Source organism: Sinohyriopsis cumingii, chromosome 7 (genome assembly GCF_028554795.1).
Source record: "Sinohyriopsis cumingii isolate HCF-2022 chromosome 7, ASM2855479v2, whole genome shotgun sequence".
Taxonomy (NCBI): Eukaryota; Metazoa; Mollusca; class Bivalvia; order Unionida; family Unionidae; genus Sinohyriopsis; species Sinohyriopsis cumingii.
The window spans coordinates 38,244,687-38,262,093 of record NC_142967.1 but is presented as its reverse complement, the minus strand read 5'-3'; the positions used below and the strand labels follow the sequence as shown (position 1 = coordinate 38,262,093).

Below are 17,407 nucleotides of genomic sequence, written 5' to 3'. Positions count from 1 at the left end.
TATCGCTACGATGTCTGCGTGTGGCAGTTTATAGTGATGTCTAGCACTGGGGCATCATCTCGCAGACATGTAGCATAATGTTCCACCCAGTCACATTATCCTGACACCAGGCCGACCAGTCCTAACACTAACCTCTTAATGCTGAGCGCCAAGCGAGGCAGCTACTAGTACCATTTCGGCCGGGGTTCGAACCCACGACCTGTCGCATCCGTGGCGGACGCTCTAACTACTAGGCCACTGGAGCGGTCACGAGTTTTTGTTCCTTAATTGTTTAGTTTGGGTTTGAGTTTTTGTTCCTTAATAGCTTAGTTTTGGTACGAGTATTTGTTCCTTAAATGGTTAGTTTTGGCTTGGTTTGGTACAGGTCCGATCCACTTTGATATATAGCGAGAGAATGCAAGTAGACTTAAGTGTCGTCCCTACTATAACAAGCTAATCCGATTGTGGAAATAAAACCCAAATCCTTTATAGGGAACACACGGGCACAAGTTACAATTCATCTTGAGAATATATCAGTGGGCACACAAGTATACAAATTTGACATCATTAATTAAAGCACTATGTAAGCATCACAGGTGGTAGTTTTCAACATTGCGTACCACGGTTGATGGATTTATGAATATTCATAATATTAGTAAGAAAGAAGAGGCAAGCATTCGACTAAGACAGAGAAATTAATTTATACCGTAAATACTCAAAGAATGATCACTTCCATGATGGGGCCAAGGTAAAGAACACTGTTGTGTACTACTAGCGAATAAATGAATTGTAACAGTGAAGTGCAAATGCAAGGGGAGATAATTCCCGTTAGAATTATGTATCAGGGTAGTCCTGTTGACCCTTTTCCACCCCACCCCCACACCAACCCTCCACGACAGCTTTACACTCAAATCTATGATTCAAAAGTCACCAAAGAAATCAATTCGGATAGGAAAAACAAGCACACTAAGTAAAAGGCCACGACCCACTATCAAAGAGAATAAGTTGCCCCATTTCTTCAGTCTTACATTAGATAATGTAAAGGAAAGATGCGTCTAAATTATATCTGATTTGTCGTTGTGCATGGAAACTACCCGACATAGTGATTGTCTGGTGAAGTATACCACCTGATACATCACATGTCACTGTTAAGTGACTGTAGAGGAGGCCAGTTGGCCCACAATCTACTACTCTACCTCGTGATTGACCAACAGGTGCTTTAATATTTACTTTCAAAGATACGATTGGACTGAATGTTTCCACGCGACATATATTAAACTCCATGAACAACATATGCAACCTGCCCTTGCATATCGACCAAGAGCTTTGGTAAATCTGTTTATCTGGACTGACTGTGAAAACCCCACTTCTAGTTCAGATATGTGAGATATCGGGTATTCGAATGTTTCCGCATTTATGCGCTCGCATGTGCAAAAATCGGGGATGGGGTTGCTGAGTATGGCTGAGTATGGATTCGGTTCGTTCCTGATCAGTGGACGTTGTTTGGAGATATAAGATTCAGACACAGTGAATTGGAATGCATATGCAAGACAGATAAACTCGAAATTCAACAAAGAAGGAGACGAAAATATAATTTGACATTTACCAAGACGGGATTTGTGAGTTATGAATCGTTCAGCGTGGAAGCAGAAATTGTAATTGTACAGCCAGTGGACATTCCAGTATAGCCAATATAACATGAAATGTAAAAAGTTCCAAGGTGGAGGGGGGGATAAGAAAGAAAGAAAAAACTGTAAAAGTAAATAACATTACGTACAGAACATAAGATACTTGGCAGATTACACAAAGTAAAACAAATAACGGACATCTTCACGTTAAGACATACGTATTTAAAGGAAAGCAAACTAGAACCGAGCTTTAAAGCGGTCATTTGAAATTTAGTCCTAAAGACGGAATATTGACTGCATTTGGATCAATTGTTCTTTGGATGACTAACACGCGTGGGTGAAATAATAATTAGTCAAACCAATAGAAAAGGAGGGAACAGACCATGATCATCCAAACAGCATGGTAAAGGTAAATAATTAGCTACTTGCTTGGTTTACCACTAAAATATGTAAATGAATAAAGACGATGATTACAGTCAATACAATTCCCATTAGGTATAAAACTATACTCATCGCCCAATGCATATAAAAATATATTAATTTTTCTATGCAGATAAAAATATACTCAGTGTCTTATGCACATAAAAATATACTCAGTGCCTTAAGCATATAAAAATATACTGATTGCCTTATGCATATAAAAATATACTCAATGAATGATGCATTAAAAATATACTCAGTGTCTTATGCATATAAAAATATACTCAATGACTGATGCATACAAAAATATACTCAATGCCTTATGCATATAAAAATATACTCAGTGAATGATGCATACAAAAATATACTCAGTGTCTTATGCATATAAAAATATACTCAATGACTGATGCATACAAAAATATACTCAATGCATTATGCATATAAAATATACTCATAGCCTTACGCATATACAGGTATACTCATTGCCCTGTGCATGTAAAAGATACTCATTGCCTTTTGCATATAAAAATATACTCACTGCTTTATGCATATAAAATATATACTCATTGCCCTGTGCATATACAATTATACTCAGTGCCCTATGCATGTGGATTCCGAAACTGATTATTTAATTATAATGTCATAAAAGTTTTACCACAAGACAACCGCTACCTTCTAATGTTCGGCCTAAAGGAAAGACACGCTTCTTAATTAGGCCCTCTTAGAATACATGGTATTTTACACGTTGTTTAATTATCATAAGGAATGTGTGATAACGTGTGCATAAAAAAAAATGATCGAATGAAGCGAACGCAAATTCCGCCAAAAACTGCTTCATTAGGCCTCGCGTTTCTTTGTGTAAAATTGATAGTGTTAGAAATGTCCGTGTATTTCGATGAGAATAAATTACTAGGTCCACATGCGGGTGTGTCTGCTCACTGATGACTATGCCACTGACTCCGTGGCATAATGTTTGGGTGATGTGTGTGTGCATGGTTGAGATGTTATAGGGGTTAGTGCTTACAGGCAAGGAAATGGACCCGAGTTCGAATCTCCGTAAAATAAGAATTAAAATTCTCTAACCTACATGAAAACGTTTTTAACTCGTGTCGATACTATTATTTATTTCAGATAATCATCTGGAAAGTATCACTTGCTGAAAAATACTCGGCTAAATAATAAGATTTGACGGCAATTTACAACACTATAGTAATTAATTAATATGTTAAAAGTCCGGTATGAAAAACATCAGCTACAAATTCAAACATATAAGCTTGCCTCAGATAAATATTTCCATTAACTACGTAATGCAAAACTGAAATTTGAAATATGATATTTTGAGCTAAAAAGTTTCTCACCTAAACGAAGGTGGATGAGTTCGCCATTGAGACCACATGCCCAACTCTCAGAACTCTGGTTGATTCCTGATCTTGCTTGATATTGCGTTAAATGTTCTATAGACATTAAGTAAACCAATATTATATATGCTAGCCCAAACACCCACCCTGGGTTTGATATACCAACTGTCCAACTCCCTTCCCCTTTTTGAGTCAGAGGATAGTTACTCATCTTAACATACCATGAGAGCCAGTTGGAACAGTTGCTACGTTCACTATTTCGTTTACATTCAACTGCAAAGCATCAAAAAGATCTAATTTTGGCCCTGCTCCAAAGTCTTCCCAATAAAAGGAACGAAACTAATTAATCACTATTCTGCATCACCTCGTTCCACAACAGGTTGCACTTTGATGCACTTATTAGTTGATGTGTATATGCCAAAATGTATTCACTGTATTTCATACGCTTATAAAATATGGAAAGGTTTTCATTACCGATCCCGTCGAGCATTTCGTTACGTATTTAACAAACAGATTGGAACGATGTTCGGTAGCGTTTGTACAATAAATGATGAATTTCAGTAGTGGTTTAGCTTCTAGCTCGGAAATAGAATGTGCTTATTATACGTAGCGTTAACTTAACATTATTGTACTTATATTATTTCTTGCATTATTAGATTAAGACAATATCTGTACTGTTGCACTATACTATAAAAAGGCTTTCAACTTTGAATCAAAGAATTAAAGCAATGAAATCTTGTTAAATGCATGCTATATAAAAAATAATTTCAACTCAAGAATATTATTGTCAGTCACTTATATTATTCCTACAAACAAATCGCTATATTAGTATTGACAGTCAACATAATTAAAATGCTTCAGAAGTATTGCTTTATTCGAAAGATCGCTTATTGCGCTCTCTATCTGTCTCTCTGTCTGTCTGACTGTCTGTCTGTCTGTCTCTCTCTCTCCACGCACACACACACACACACACACACGCGCGCGAAACAATCATAAAATAGAAAGACATCTATATGTGCACACGAAACGCCAAACATCAGCAAGGTATTCTAAAATTCTCTCTTAAAGACTGATCAAGTGTCCATATTATATGTTAAGTAACCATCGCCATCCTCAAACAAAAGATTTTCAAAAAATATTCTGGAAGGTTTTAGCATCTGGATAGCTTTAAGAGAAGCAATTCTACGCGAGTTTATCGTATATGCGATAATTTGGGTCAGCAAAATTGATGAGGCGAATAATTTGATACCATGTTTGCAGGTAATCTAACCTCTAAATTAGACACGATTTTATAGTCCACCTTCCAAGCCTTGAACCAAGATAATAGAGCATTGTCCAAGGTTTGTTGAGCATGAGGATTTATTTTACGATTTGTCCAATTTGTCAATATAGTCACTTTGGTATTTGTTAGATTTCACATTGTCCAACGTTATTAGCAAACAACACATTATACATACATTTCGGTTTCAAGGCGATTCTCATACTAACTTGGGATTTTAGATGTCGAGATTCTGAAACCGCCGGTTGCTGGAATGGAATCGGTGTGAACAACGGTTGGTCCAAGTCGGTGGAACTTAGTTAGCTGATCTAAGCAAGCAAGAACAAAACTTCTATTGATGACTTTCGAGGTGCACTGACTGCATAGGGCTGATATGACGCTCTCTGTAGCCTATGGACCAGGGGTGCACAAGCCCCGGCCCGCGAATCTGTTCTGTCCGGCCCTCAGGGCAAATTAAAACAATCCAGCAATCTGGCCAGTGAACAGTAATTTATACTAAAGAAATTAGTGTTTGCGGCCCTTGAGTGGTCATATAAAATGCAACCAGGCCCTTGGCTGAAGAAGGTTGTGCACCCCAGCTATAGACAATGACAAGGACCTATTTGTATGTTAAACTAAACCTGTCAATCACCGTGTCAGGCAGCTTCCCATGTCTCACAGCGAAGCAAATTGCGGAAAGGAAAACATTTTCTAGACGAAAGCTAAATTTAGACTGACTTTGTATTAACGTCGTGTACGGCTCTTCAGCCATTTATTACAATAAACAATGAATGACGTTTGGATTATAATGGTGTGTGGCTTTGTACGAATCTGTTTACCCTCTCCCCCTTTATAGTATGGCAAGGATACAAGGTCTCAGCCAAGAGTGTGCATGCGTGCGTTCGTGAGTATCATGTGTGTGTGTGTGTGATATTTGAATTTTAACGAAGCTCTAAAAAAATTCAGTCATATTGCTACGATGTCTGTAGTATTTAACACTGGGGCATCCTACCGCAGACAACGCATCATATCCCACCCAGTCCCATTATCCTGACACCAGGTCCACCAATCCTAATACTAACCTCTCAACGCTGAGCCCCTAGCGTCTTTTTCATTAATATATTATATAGCAATCCATCTAATTAACTGTTTTGCGTGTTGCAGTTTTTTTTTCATTCTTTTATTAGTTTTATATTTAAATTTGTAATGAATACCCAGGCTTATGAGCACATTTGTTTTTGGTGTTTCTTCGGCATAGCAACACTTTGCAGGTTATATTGTGCTAAGGACAGCATAATACTAGTATGAGAAATGCCCGCTTGCTTGCTCATTTAATATATTGAATTTCAGGCAAAATTCCAGTAATTTTGAACTAAAATCATCTTTAAAAAAGTGGAATGTTTTCATTTCTGATAAATAATTTTTTTAACTATTGCAATCTGTGAGACCAAGGTGATAAAAGAGGGGTCAAAAACGAAAAGGAGGTATAACATGAAGAATCAGTAGTAAAATTAGTAGTAGTAGTAGTAGTAGTAGTAGTAATTTAAGCAGTACATCTATAGTTAGCATATGCTTATACAAAATACGTACGAGTGTAAGTCGTCTAAGCAGGATTTACACATTGTACTAATGGAACTTTTCCGTGCGTGAGTTTTGGACTTCCCAAACTCAAGCCAAGCAAAACGCACATGTTTCATAATTTAAGAATGGATTCCTTCTAAACTACCTTGCACTACCAGATATTAGAAAAAGTGGCACACCTGTTTTGAAGAGTTTTCCCATGTAAATAATAGGTAGAATTTATTGATCCTTTCCAAATTTCGCTGACCTAGGGTTTATCATAGACGATATGTCATTTTGACTAATGGCCCATATATGAACTCTGTGAGATTTATTGATGATCCAGCCAAATACTGTAATAATAATAATAATAATAATAACAATACCAACATCATCGAAAAAGAACAACAATAGCAACCGTAGTTGATGTAGAAGCCGTGAAGGAGACAGGTGCAATATTTTGTTCATAATTTGAGAATGCATAAACTTGAGATGAAATGGTGGGCTCGTGTAACGGCATACTCAAAGGCTTTTGGACAGAGGATCAAGTGGAAGAATCGATCACTACATGGTAGTATTTACAATTATATTTGTTGACCATTAATTGCATCATCTCTCTCTCTCTCTCTCTCTCTCTCTCTCTCTCTCTCTCTCTCTCTCTCATAGGCAGTCTATCCCTTTAACGGGCGATTCATTAGACTTGGATAACGATATAGGGTAGGCAAGAGCTTTCTTCAAATGCATAGGACATTCAGACACCGGTAAACCAAAGGATAAAACGACACAGAGGTCGACGTCGCGAGTTAGGAAGAATTATATTCTGTCCAATAGATTAACGGAGACATCCGCCTTATAGTGTGTCTTTATTATTCGTTACCCCCTCCACAAGCCGTTCCGTAATGATTCCTTTTCAAATAAACTTTATCGGCATTTATCTGTTCTCAGGAATCTACAAGGCAAAGGAACTAATTGTTGTTATGATGCGATGGTGGCATTTCAACAGAACATAGATTTAGAACATAATCTGCTGGAATGTTGAATACTGCTATAGAAGAAAAGTTTCTCCGAGAAGCATAGAAATTAGCGCGGGTTCGATATCAAAATAAAGTGATTACCATCTCAATACAGTTTTACAGCGACTGACGATCAAGTAACGTGTCACTAAGAAAAGAAAAATACCTTTAACGTCAACTGCTTACTAGATATAGCACTTAAAGCCTGGGACCTTTTTCGCTATCCGATTATTTTACTGCAATAAAACTGGGTAATTTTATAATTTATCAAAAGATGATCTTGATTTGGAATAGTTTATCACACTAATCGGTTTAAGACACGACAATATCAGCCCCCTGCAGTGGAGATAGATTTAGACAACTGCATACCTGCAGTCAACTCAACATTTCGCTTTCTAATTTGTATGCAGGAAGAGTCCATTCCAGGGCGAGAGTAAGTATGAATGACATTATATTCAAACGCCGCATGTTATTCAGAGTTGCTCACTAATGTATGGTTAAATTTTCGTATAAATATCAGTGCATTAATGAAATGAGGACAAACATGACAATTAACATGAAATAGGCCAACTAACCGCCCTTATATAACCCATTACTTTGGCTATGGTTTCCAGTTTCAAACGAAATACCTAGGTTTTGTGATATTTAAGCACGAATAAACAAGCTTGTTGTGGATGGTAAATTTTGCAAATATTTTGACAGTTGTATGACAGTCACATCGCTGTTAAACAGGCAGTAAAATGACACATGTCATATACACCAAGGTTTCAAACCAAAGCATATGATACAAATAATGCGATATAATGCAGACGTTTCCGATATTAGATCTTGATCATACACATGCTTTCGGACAATAGAAACAATATTACAGACGGCAGCACATGCGCACACTCCATTCTGATTAGGCAGATTTGAGAAGCATGTCATAAAATGTGGTTTTAAAAAACAGGTGTGTGCACTCCGCTGTTTAGACCAAGTACTTCACAAGAGCACCTGGTTACGCCACTTCTTGACAAACAATAAACCGTGTTTATTATCCACGCTTCTCATTACTGAATGCGATTCAAAATGATATTAATAAAATAGTCCCATCATTTCGTGTGAAACATATTGAAAGTTCCAACTCTTTCGAAAGATTTGTGAGGTCGGTGCCCTAAACCATTACACCGTATGAATGTTGAGGTCTAATACACTGAATACGCTAAAATGTTTCGTGAATTTAATGTCGAGTTTGAACGGCATTCGTGTACTTTAAGCATTCCGTGAATAGAGAAGGGCAAAGATTCTCTACATATTATTTGCTGAGGTTTTTTACTCAGCAGTGATACAGTTTGAAATAACGGTTTTCATGAATTTCCACTTTGTTCGCACTCTATCGCAAATGGGAATGAAGATGCTGGATAAAAAAATAATACAGCCTCAAGATTTGCCAGTTCATTTCGTTACAGTTTCACATCAATTTTCAAATATTAGCTTCGCGTTTCCTTCTTCTGATTGTTTTAAAACTTCATTTTGATCCACAGTTATGATAATGTTTTTCTCCAAAGTACACCATTCCTTTCTTTTGTCTGTTTCTTCATTCGTGGCACGTTGGCGCACATTTCAGTGTCCTTTATCTCCGGCTAATTCATACGTATGAGAACTGGCAATAGATTTCTCCTTGGAAATGGTTTTTGCCTTTGATATGCCGTATTTTATTATATCATCCAATTATGATTGATTATTATATTGGAGGCATCATAAAAGACTTAAGCAAATACTTCCGAGGTTTATGTGTTTATCAAAAGTGAATGACATCGAGAAATTTATGTTCAGAACTAGTATAGTTTATTGAATTAGATAATATTCAAAACACCTGACGTTCTAGGTTTGTCAAAACACCTGGCATTTTCGTTTTGTTAAAACATCTTGATAAAATGGAAGAACACAACTGCCAACCTTAAGATACAAAATAAGCTGCTAGCTGCAAAAGATTCGACGAGTTCCAGTGATGTTAAAAAGTTACGATACATAACTGTACTCACGAAAGTGATATTATATGATTCTTGCAGAAAACGCACATGACAAAAAATTGGTGTACTTACTGTAATTGATAAGCACAATGTGTGGATCGAACAGGCCTCTACGTGAGGTGGCTAAAATTGCCAGTTATTGACAATGTTAAAAATATAGATCTTGCATATACAATAATTTTTGATTATCCGAATGTTACATTGTTAGCCTGAAAACAAGAAAAGGAAGATTTCCAAACTTCATACTGGGTCTGTGTTTATCAATATTAGTCAATCAAAACATAATTGAAGAAAGACACTGGAAGTCTCTTTCGTAGCGAGGTTTAACTTTATCACATATAATTACAATTTATTTACATACACAGTGTGTATTTGTGTGTAATTTGCACCTATCTCTTTTCCATCTATCTCATTTTGAACTATCATTCCATCCGTATGTCTGTTGTTCTCTCTCTCTCTCTCTCTCTCTCTCTCAGGCACATGCGTCTTTTTCTGTGTAATTCGCCTTCTCTCGTTTCCCTATATATATGAATGGCCTATCCTTCTGTTCGTTTGTCTCTGTCGTTTAGTTTATCCATTCATATATCCCCCTTAATTTATCCATGCATATCTCCCCCTCCGTCTCTCTCTCTCTCTCTCTCTCTCTCTCTCTCTCTCTCTCTCAGACACCTACCTGCATTTGGATTCCTTTCGTTGGTCAGTATGCGTCATACTGTGTGAAGATGACCATGTGTTTGTGTGCAATTGGCCATCATAAAATGTCCAATTGAAAGCACACTTCTCTGGCCGCACACAATAATTAATACCCTGGGTAAATTCCAACTCGGAAATTAAGTCGGAATATTATATTCACAACATATTTAAATTCCTGGTAGAACAATATTTTTTTCATCCTCCTTTCAACGGTAAAAATGGAATTGATAGGCAAGCACAGCCGGTATTTGATTCTAGTTGTACACATGTGAACTTTGAAATTCACGCACATATAAAATATTTTCAAATTCTTTGTCGAAAACTTTTTAACCACTCTTTCATTTCTCTTTCATGAGGCCAAAATTAATTAATGGTAATTTCTACAATTAACAATAATATATGATCCTATGAAATGTAGAAGTCCTCGAATTATTTCGACAAACAGGAATATCGTGAAATTTACCTCACACTGGCCTTTTCTAGATACGTATATGTTACCAGGTATAGTATAGATAGGCAGAAAATAGGTCAGTCACAATAGATACAGACGTACCGAAAGTGCTTTCTGTCCGTTTTTATCACAACTTTGTATTCCACATTGAACACAACTCTCTATCCGCAGTTTCAATACTATAAAGTAACTAATAAACATCGATCACCAAAATTTAATATGAAACCGGAAAAATCCATCGCGCCATGAAAACCGCGTTTCAAGTCGATGTCACATCCTGTACCGTCTTTGTTTAAATGGTGATAAGAAATTTTATCGAAGTAAAACTACCCATATTCACATATAAAGATCATATTTTAATTCTTTGTCTACTATGAAATTTCAGAATTTGGCCTGCGAGATGCACGTCCAAAATATTTTGGCTTCATTCATCACGAGCAGAGGGTTTTATCGATTCATGTTGTACTTCTCTGTTCATCTACCTGTCCTGAAGAAGCACTTCAATTATTGAATACGAAAAGTACAACCTGCATCTAAATTTCTTAAAATCGCTGATATATCCACGTAGAAGTAGGCTCGTTCAATGCAACTGCAGATCTCATTTTACTCAGTCCTTTCCTTGTAAAATTATTTTGACGCAGTCAAAATATGAACACTAGCACCTCTTTTGTGACTGTTCCAATCGACGAAAAAATATTTCATGTTGCAAAATCCCTCATTAATCGTGAATATTGGCTGAGTGTGGAGCGAGGAAGTGCAATATCGCTTGAGAAATGTGTGTAGTTATTCAACACTACGGTCACCGTCACAGGCTTATAGTTAGATCTATTTGGCCCCAGTCAGTTACACCTCGAAAACCTGCCCCCCTATGAATAGAGCGCCCTGATTGGTCGCGCGCTAGACAATGGTCTCGAATACACCTATACACGGCGTACGGCCATGCTATCACAGTAGAATGCAACAGGCAAGCCAAGATCCCGGATCACTGATAGCGTCTAAGATCTGGCTCACGATTACATGGGGCCCTGTCCTATCTAAAATCACTTCGATGCTATCGTTGCGCTCGACGCCTACAATGACATAAACTTCTATCTGTATACAAAAATGACTTTTACGGCAGGATGTTCAATGAATTAGTTTATGGATGTGTCCATTTAAGGTGCATCGAGATTAAAATCTACACAGTTTGTATATTTTATACTTCACGCGTCCTATACATGTTTTAAAATGTGTCGCGCAACAGGTATAGGTTCATTAAAGACAAGAAATATTCGCGTGATATTGATCTAACGTGGATTTGTTATGTTAAATTCTATTTTACAAAAGCCCTATCCAAAATTACTTAAGACAGTGTACAAGAAGACGACCAGAAAAGCCAATGGATCAGTTTTACTTTGAAATAAAATAAAAGTTAGATATTTTCTCTCAAGTAAAGTTTCCGTCTTTTTTTAATATTAACATGTTTTATACCATTTTCAGATATAGGCCTCTGTGTGTGTGTGTGTGTGTGTGTGTGTGTGTGTGAAGCAGTTGAAGCCAGTGAATAAAACAAGAAGTAAAAATTCATAACTTTGATGTCCTCTCTTGTTTAAATGAAAACCTTTAAGGAAGATATAATAATTTATTTCTTTCCTTGAGCTAATTGTTAACACTTTAAGTCGAAACAAAAGAAAACACTGATACTTGTTTTTTTGTCACTTTTTACCAGCTCAGGTTGGGGTCCTGGGTGGCCTAGATGTCTAAGGCCCTCGTCATTACACAGACTTCTAACATCTCAGTTCTGTTCGCGTGGGTTCAAGTCTCAGGCTTGCCAACATGGGTATCTTTCAGTGGATTTTCTTAGTGGTTTTCTCGGGTTCTTCCTTTATCAAATATATAGGCCGCCATGCATAGCCTATCATATGCTGAAAAATGGCGTAAAACCCATAACAACAACAGCAAGCACCTCAAGTTACTTTGAATACTGTTAGTTTCATCGTATCTTTACTCACGGTTGGTGTCTTTTCTTTGCTTTGAAAAGAAAAGCAGACGCAAAACCAGAAATACATAAATCCCAGTTTAATTAAATTCGTTCACTCTAAAAACCTTCCTCTTGCATCGGTATCTTATAACCAGTGGGAAACATTAAGCTAAAAGGATAAAGATATTAAAGTGTTAAGCCCTAACAATCTCCTCTCTGTACTTTATATAGTATGGCATTGTTATTGGGCACGAAGGCAGATACGTAAACAATGACAATTTTTTTCTTCAGACCGGCTTTGTCAGCAAGAATTATCCCCCTTTTCAGCAGTAGCTCAATACATACTTTTTTGTTCTTCGATTTTTACTCGTATGTTTGACTTGATTCGATGACACCATAGTCTATCTCCAAGAACGCGGGATTTCGATATATACAGTACCATGAAAAATCTTCATCTAGATCCACCCACCCCAAAAAATACCCCCCTCCCCCCAAAAAACACATACACTTGGGAATTTGTACAATATTTAGGAATAATAAGGCGATCGAGTCTTAAGCCGGTGAAATTATGGTATCTTCTTAGAAGAAATGTCCCACCAAGATTTCAGATACTAGATACCAGACACTGATGTGGCGGGAAATTGTACATTTCCGCGTACGATTCCACTGTTGGTAAGTGCGAGTGTGGGTAGGGGAGTGATAGATCATCCGATGTCTTTGGTTGTCTCCTGACCTTCTAATTTTTCATACCTAATACGTTCATAAATATTATAGAATTAACACCCAAGGTATCGTAACAAATATAAGTTGTTTTGTTATTGTTGTATAATAGATGTAGCGGTTTATTATTATTATTATTATTATTATTGTTGTTGTTGTTGTTGTCGTTGTTGATGATGATGATGATGTCTTAACCCTACAGTATGGGAGAAAAAGTAGTTTGTGGATATATAAAAACGAAAGCAGTTTTGTGGGCATTTTTGCGTGACTGCTAGTAAATGCGGTTAAGAGCGTGCAGCTTCTTTGCATGACGAGTGATCGTGCATGTTATCATGTCAATTTTCCTTCATTGTTCGGTTCAGTTGTATCGCTATATGCTCACCCGACTCGTACGGAAATTACTCAGATACAGTTTCTTAGGAACTCTTTAGCGACGTCCATTCATATGGCACCTTGACCTTAGGGGTTGTACCCTGCCATTAGTCGTGTCATAGAAACAAGCCCACGTCAACGCTTTCTTTGTTACTGCATTACACTACAAGGCAACCTGGCCATCTTTACTAGAATATATGTTCACAGTCAGTCAGACTCTGTATGTAATAAAAATGCTAAGTATGTGTTCCTACATTACATCTAGGCTTGAAGGACTCACGGTATTAATTCAGTTCCCATATTAAACCTATGCAAACACCATGATCTTAAAAATTCAATAACTTAAAATTTCTGTGTGCTCCTGATCAAACCTATATTTATCAGTATAGATGAAACATGGATGTCAGCTTCTGTGTAGAGGAAAGGATACGAGCCGCAGCTTTTCTGGACCTGCATGTGTTTGAAACATGTGCTTTCAATTCCGCACCAAAGAGTCATATGCTAATTTTAGTAATCTATGTTCCAACTCAAAACTGTTAAAGGACTGAAATTCCATCAATAAAACAACGTCTCTATTTTTTTCAGCTACAACTAGGATAAGCTCTCAAAAGATTCTTTTTCCTGAAATATAACTTACATTATTAACCAATCCTGGTCAGTCAAACCCATATATACTCTATTTTAGGTGCACCCATTTCTAGTCTGGTTCCCATTTTTAGTATAGTGTGTCCTTAATGTCACTTGCGAGATTCCAAACCTACATTGAGCTTTTCTGGCTAAACTTTTGAAATATCTCACGAGATATGACGATATGAGACTTTTTTTTTTTTTTTAAATAATGCGTAAGAGTTATTGAGTGGTGCTACAGTCTGTAACAATACTTAGAAGGAAACAAAAACGTCGCAAACAAAGTTTACGTGTCACTTAAATCAGCTTTATATCTCAGCTTCCGTGGATGTGTGAAAATCACTTTTGAAAGGTCTGTACCGAGACTGTAAGGGTAGTGTATTGGTGTTTTGACACCATCAATCATTCGATTTTGGTAATAGCGAAAAAATTTTCTAATGAGTATCATGAAATCAAAGAACTTGTTTTGAAATGCAAACTGTTATAAGTCTTACAACAAACCAGTATTAAAGAGCATAACAAATGACAACGGCAATCTGTAAAGGAATTTAGTAAATTGTATATGGCACAGAGATTATGTTCGTTCATTGTTTGCTTGGTTGTCCTTTAACTTACCTTTCAACACATCATTGACAAATATCATACCGAGGAAATAGGAGATAGGTGTCGTTCACAAGGACACAGTCGAACAATGCTGGCTGGCCTGTGCGGGTATCGAACACCCCGCTTTCGGATTAAGAGTACTACTCTCTACCCGCTGAGCTACAGAGACTCCTGCCTGAGCGCTGACGGTCAAGTCTATCACAACTCGAAATTGGCGATTGGAAACAGTAAATAACGATACACATCACGCTATTTAACTTTGCCGTCTTGTTGTCGCTCTGTTCCTATTTTATGCAGACTCACCATCCAAGGTATCAACCATTTGGATCACTTCCGGTTTTCTACGTTATCACTAAATCTCAGCCGATAGAAACAACTAGAAGGAGCGTTATTTTAAAAAAAAATGATTAGAAGCGAATCATGTCGGACAAAAAACTGCTTTTATTTAAGGTTTCGTGAATTTTCATTCCTTAAATTGAAATTTTCTTGATCAAACAGTTGCATATAACCAAATTTCGGGGTTCATATTCAGTACACATTAGTGTGTAACCAAATTTCGCGACTCATATTAGTGTGTAACCAAATTTCTTTATTCATATTATATACACATTGGTGTACAACCCAAATTTTGCAATTCCTATGATATAAAATTTCAGCAGTTCCCCGTGTATTGATCGCTATCCTTTGTGATGATTATGTCACTCACAATGCTTACAGGTGGCGTTGTTTAGGAAATTAAATTGTATCTATTTGACAGGAGAGCACTAGTACTGCAATCAAATTTGCTGTTGTTAAAACAAAACGAATTTAAACCAGATCTATCTAATTCTAAGCTGCAAAGAAATTGTAAATGTTTATTAAGTTGTTATTTAATGATCTCTGTGTAGTGGAATGAAATAAATATAAATATGACATTTTACAGTATTTCATGGAAAGCAGTTATAAATCTCCTTCGTTACGGTTTCTAAGTTACAAGAAACAGATTCCAGTTTTAAAAGATACATCTGATATCGGAATCAGTCGTTATCTTTTCCAAAAAAAGCTCGTTCAGAGAAAAAATTGTTCGAATGCAGTTTCTTAGGAATGTTTCAGCGACGCCCAGTCATCATTCGCCTTGACCTTAGGGGTTGTACATTGCTTTTAGGATACTGTCATGTCATGGAAAAAGGCACACGTTAACCCCCCTTTTATAAACTTCATTACAGTACAAGGCAGCCTGACCATCTTTTACTAGAATGCATGTATACAGTGAGTCAGACTCCTTATGTAATGAGAATACTAAGCATGTGTTCCCACCCCCACCGCAGTGTCCATGTTTTGTGCTTTGGTAAACTGAGTAGGTCGGTGGCAGTCTAGATCGACAGTCTTTTATCCTTGGTACCAACACGAGAACCAGGATAAAGCGTTTATTGCTTCTTGTCACTTGCATGTAGATGCACTATACCCAGTATTATCGACCTGGCAAGGGTAGTTGAAATCCAAATATTTGCACAATGTACCCGAAGCATGGCTGCATTATTATGCTCTTGACTTTTATACCTCCACAAAAGAAGAGTGCAGATAGTTTCTTAACAACGTTCATTAGATGTTAATGTTTTATTTATTTTCCTTTAACTTTATGCCAGATGATGTTTACATGAAAAGTATAACACTAGAAGTAAATGACTGTAGAGCCAAACTCTTTGTTTTTATGGCGTGATTTATCAGAATATTTTGTATAAGTAGGCGAACATCAACGAAGGCATTTTTTTATTTTTATTTTTATTTATTTTTTGTTCTAGGAGCTGTCAGGTTATCTAGTTCTTGATACCAAGAGAGTTAGATTACATGTTATACCCTACCGACGTTGCAAGATATTTAACCGAGCCCTCAAATGGTCATTCGATTATTATGGTCTGTACATCTCATAGATCATGAAGTCTGCACTAACAATCTAGTTAGTTAGCTGAATTAATGTGGTTTTCGTACTGTTGTGCATGCACCACGGGTTTATGACTGCACAATGGCCTGGTAATTAATCCTGGGGGAAGGAATTAGTGCCTCATCCCCCAGGCGTTTATGTGCACAAAGTGTACTGTTAATTAGCCTCAACCGTGAGTCCAAAATTGGACCCTAATGGTCTGAATGAAGGGCTTTCATGAGTGGGACGGGACCCACACACACATGGCCTTAATGAATTCTAGTTTATCAATCAGTGGGGCGTCAACGAAAGCAGTATGCAACGTCAGTCGCGACTTGCCAGCAACAATGACGTCACAGTGGGGCACCTAATTCTGGCGGGTGGAAATTGTTCCTATCACCGTCTGTGTAACAATGGAACGCAACAATCTATTTGTTTAAGAGAGTATTTATAGTGTTATCATAATTACACTTTCGGTGTTATTTTATATTTTAATGAAAATGTCTCATAAATAACAATTAATTCCAATGTTTTCTGTTTCTGTGATTGCAGCTTAGATACTTCCAATAAATAATGAAATATAGAATGTTTGCGGCGTCATTAATGCCGGCTGTTAAGAATCCCTAGCACATTCTCCTAAATAAGAAAACATAATCCAAGGGACATAAATTATGAGCTCCATTTTCTCAGGATATTCTCTATTTTAAAAAGACACCAGTCAACGTGGAAACGTACTGAGACGATGTGTTAAGCCAAAATAACTTCACAAAATTGATCCAATAATTGCATACAGTGTTTGTATTTGGCAGGCACCATGTCATATTCATGTTAAAACCTCCATCATTTTATTTCC

General features: G+C 37.0%; 1 protein-coding gene across 2 annotated transcripts in view; it reads right to left on the bottom strand.

Moving 5' to 3' along the window:
• LOC149795046 (uncharacterized) overlaps positions 1-11,199 on the bottom strand; it is an 81,060-nt gene extending 69,861 nt beyond the window's left edge. Inside the window, exon 1 of one of the 2 annotated variants that reach the window (XM_089964726.1) lies at positions 9,902-11,199. In XM_089964726.1, coding sequence (XP_089820852.1) covers positions 9,902-9,939 — 38 coding nt within the window. In that variant the 5' untranslated portion in view covers positions 9,940-11,199. Of the gene's footprint in view, positions 1-3,385; positions 3,488-9,901 lie in introns of those variants that run through there. The other variant, XM_089964727.1, reaches the window with a different exon arrangement.
• Positions 11,200-17,407: the final 6,208 nt, after the last annotated feature.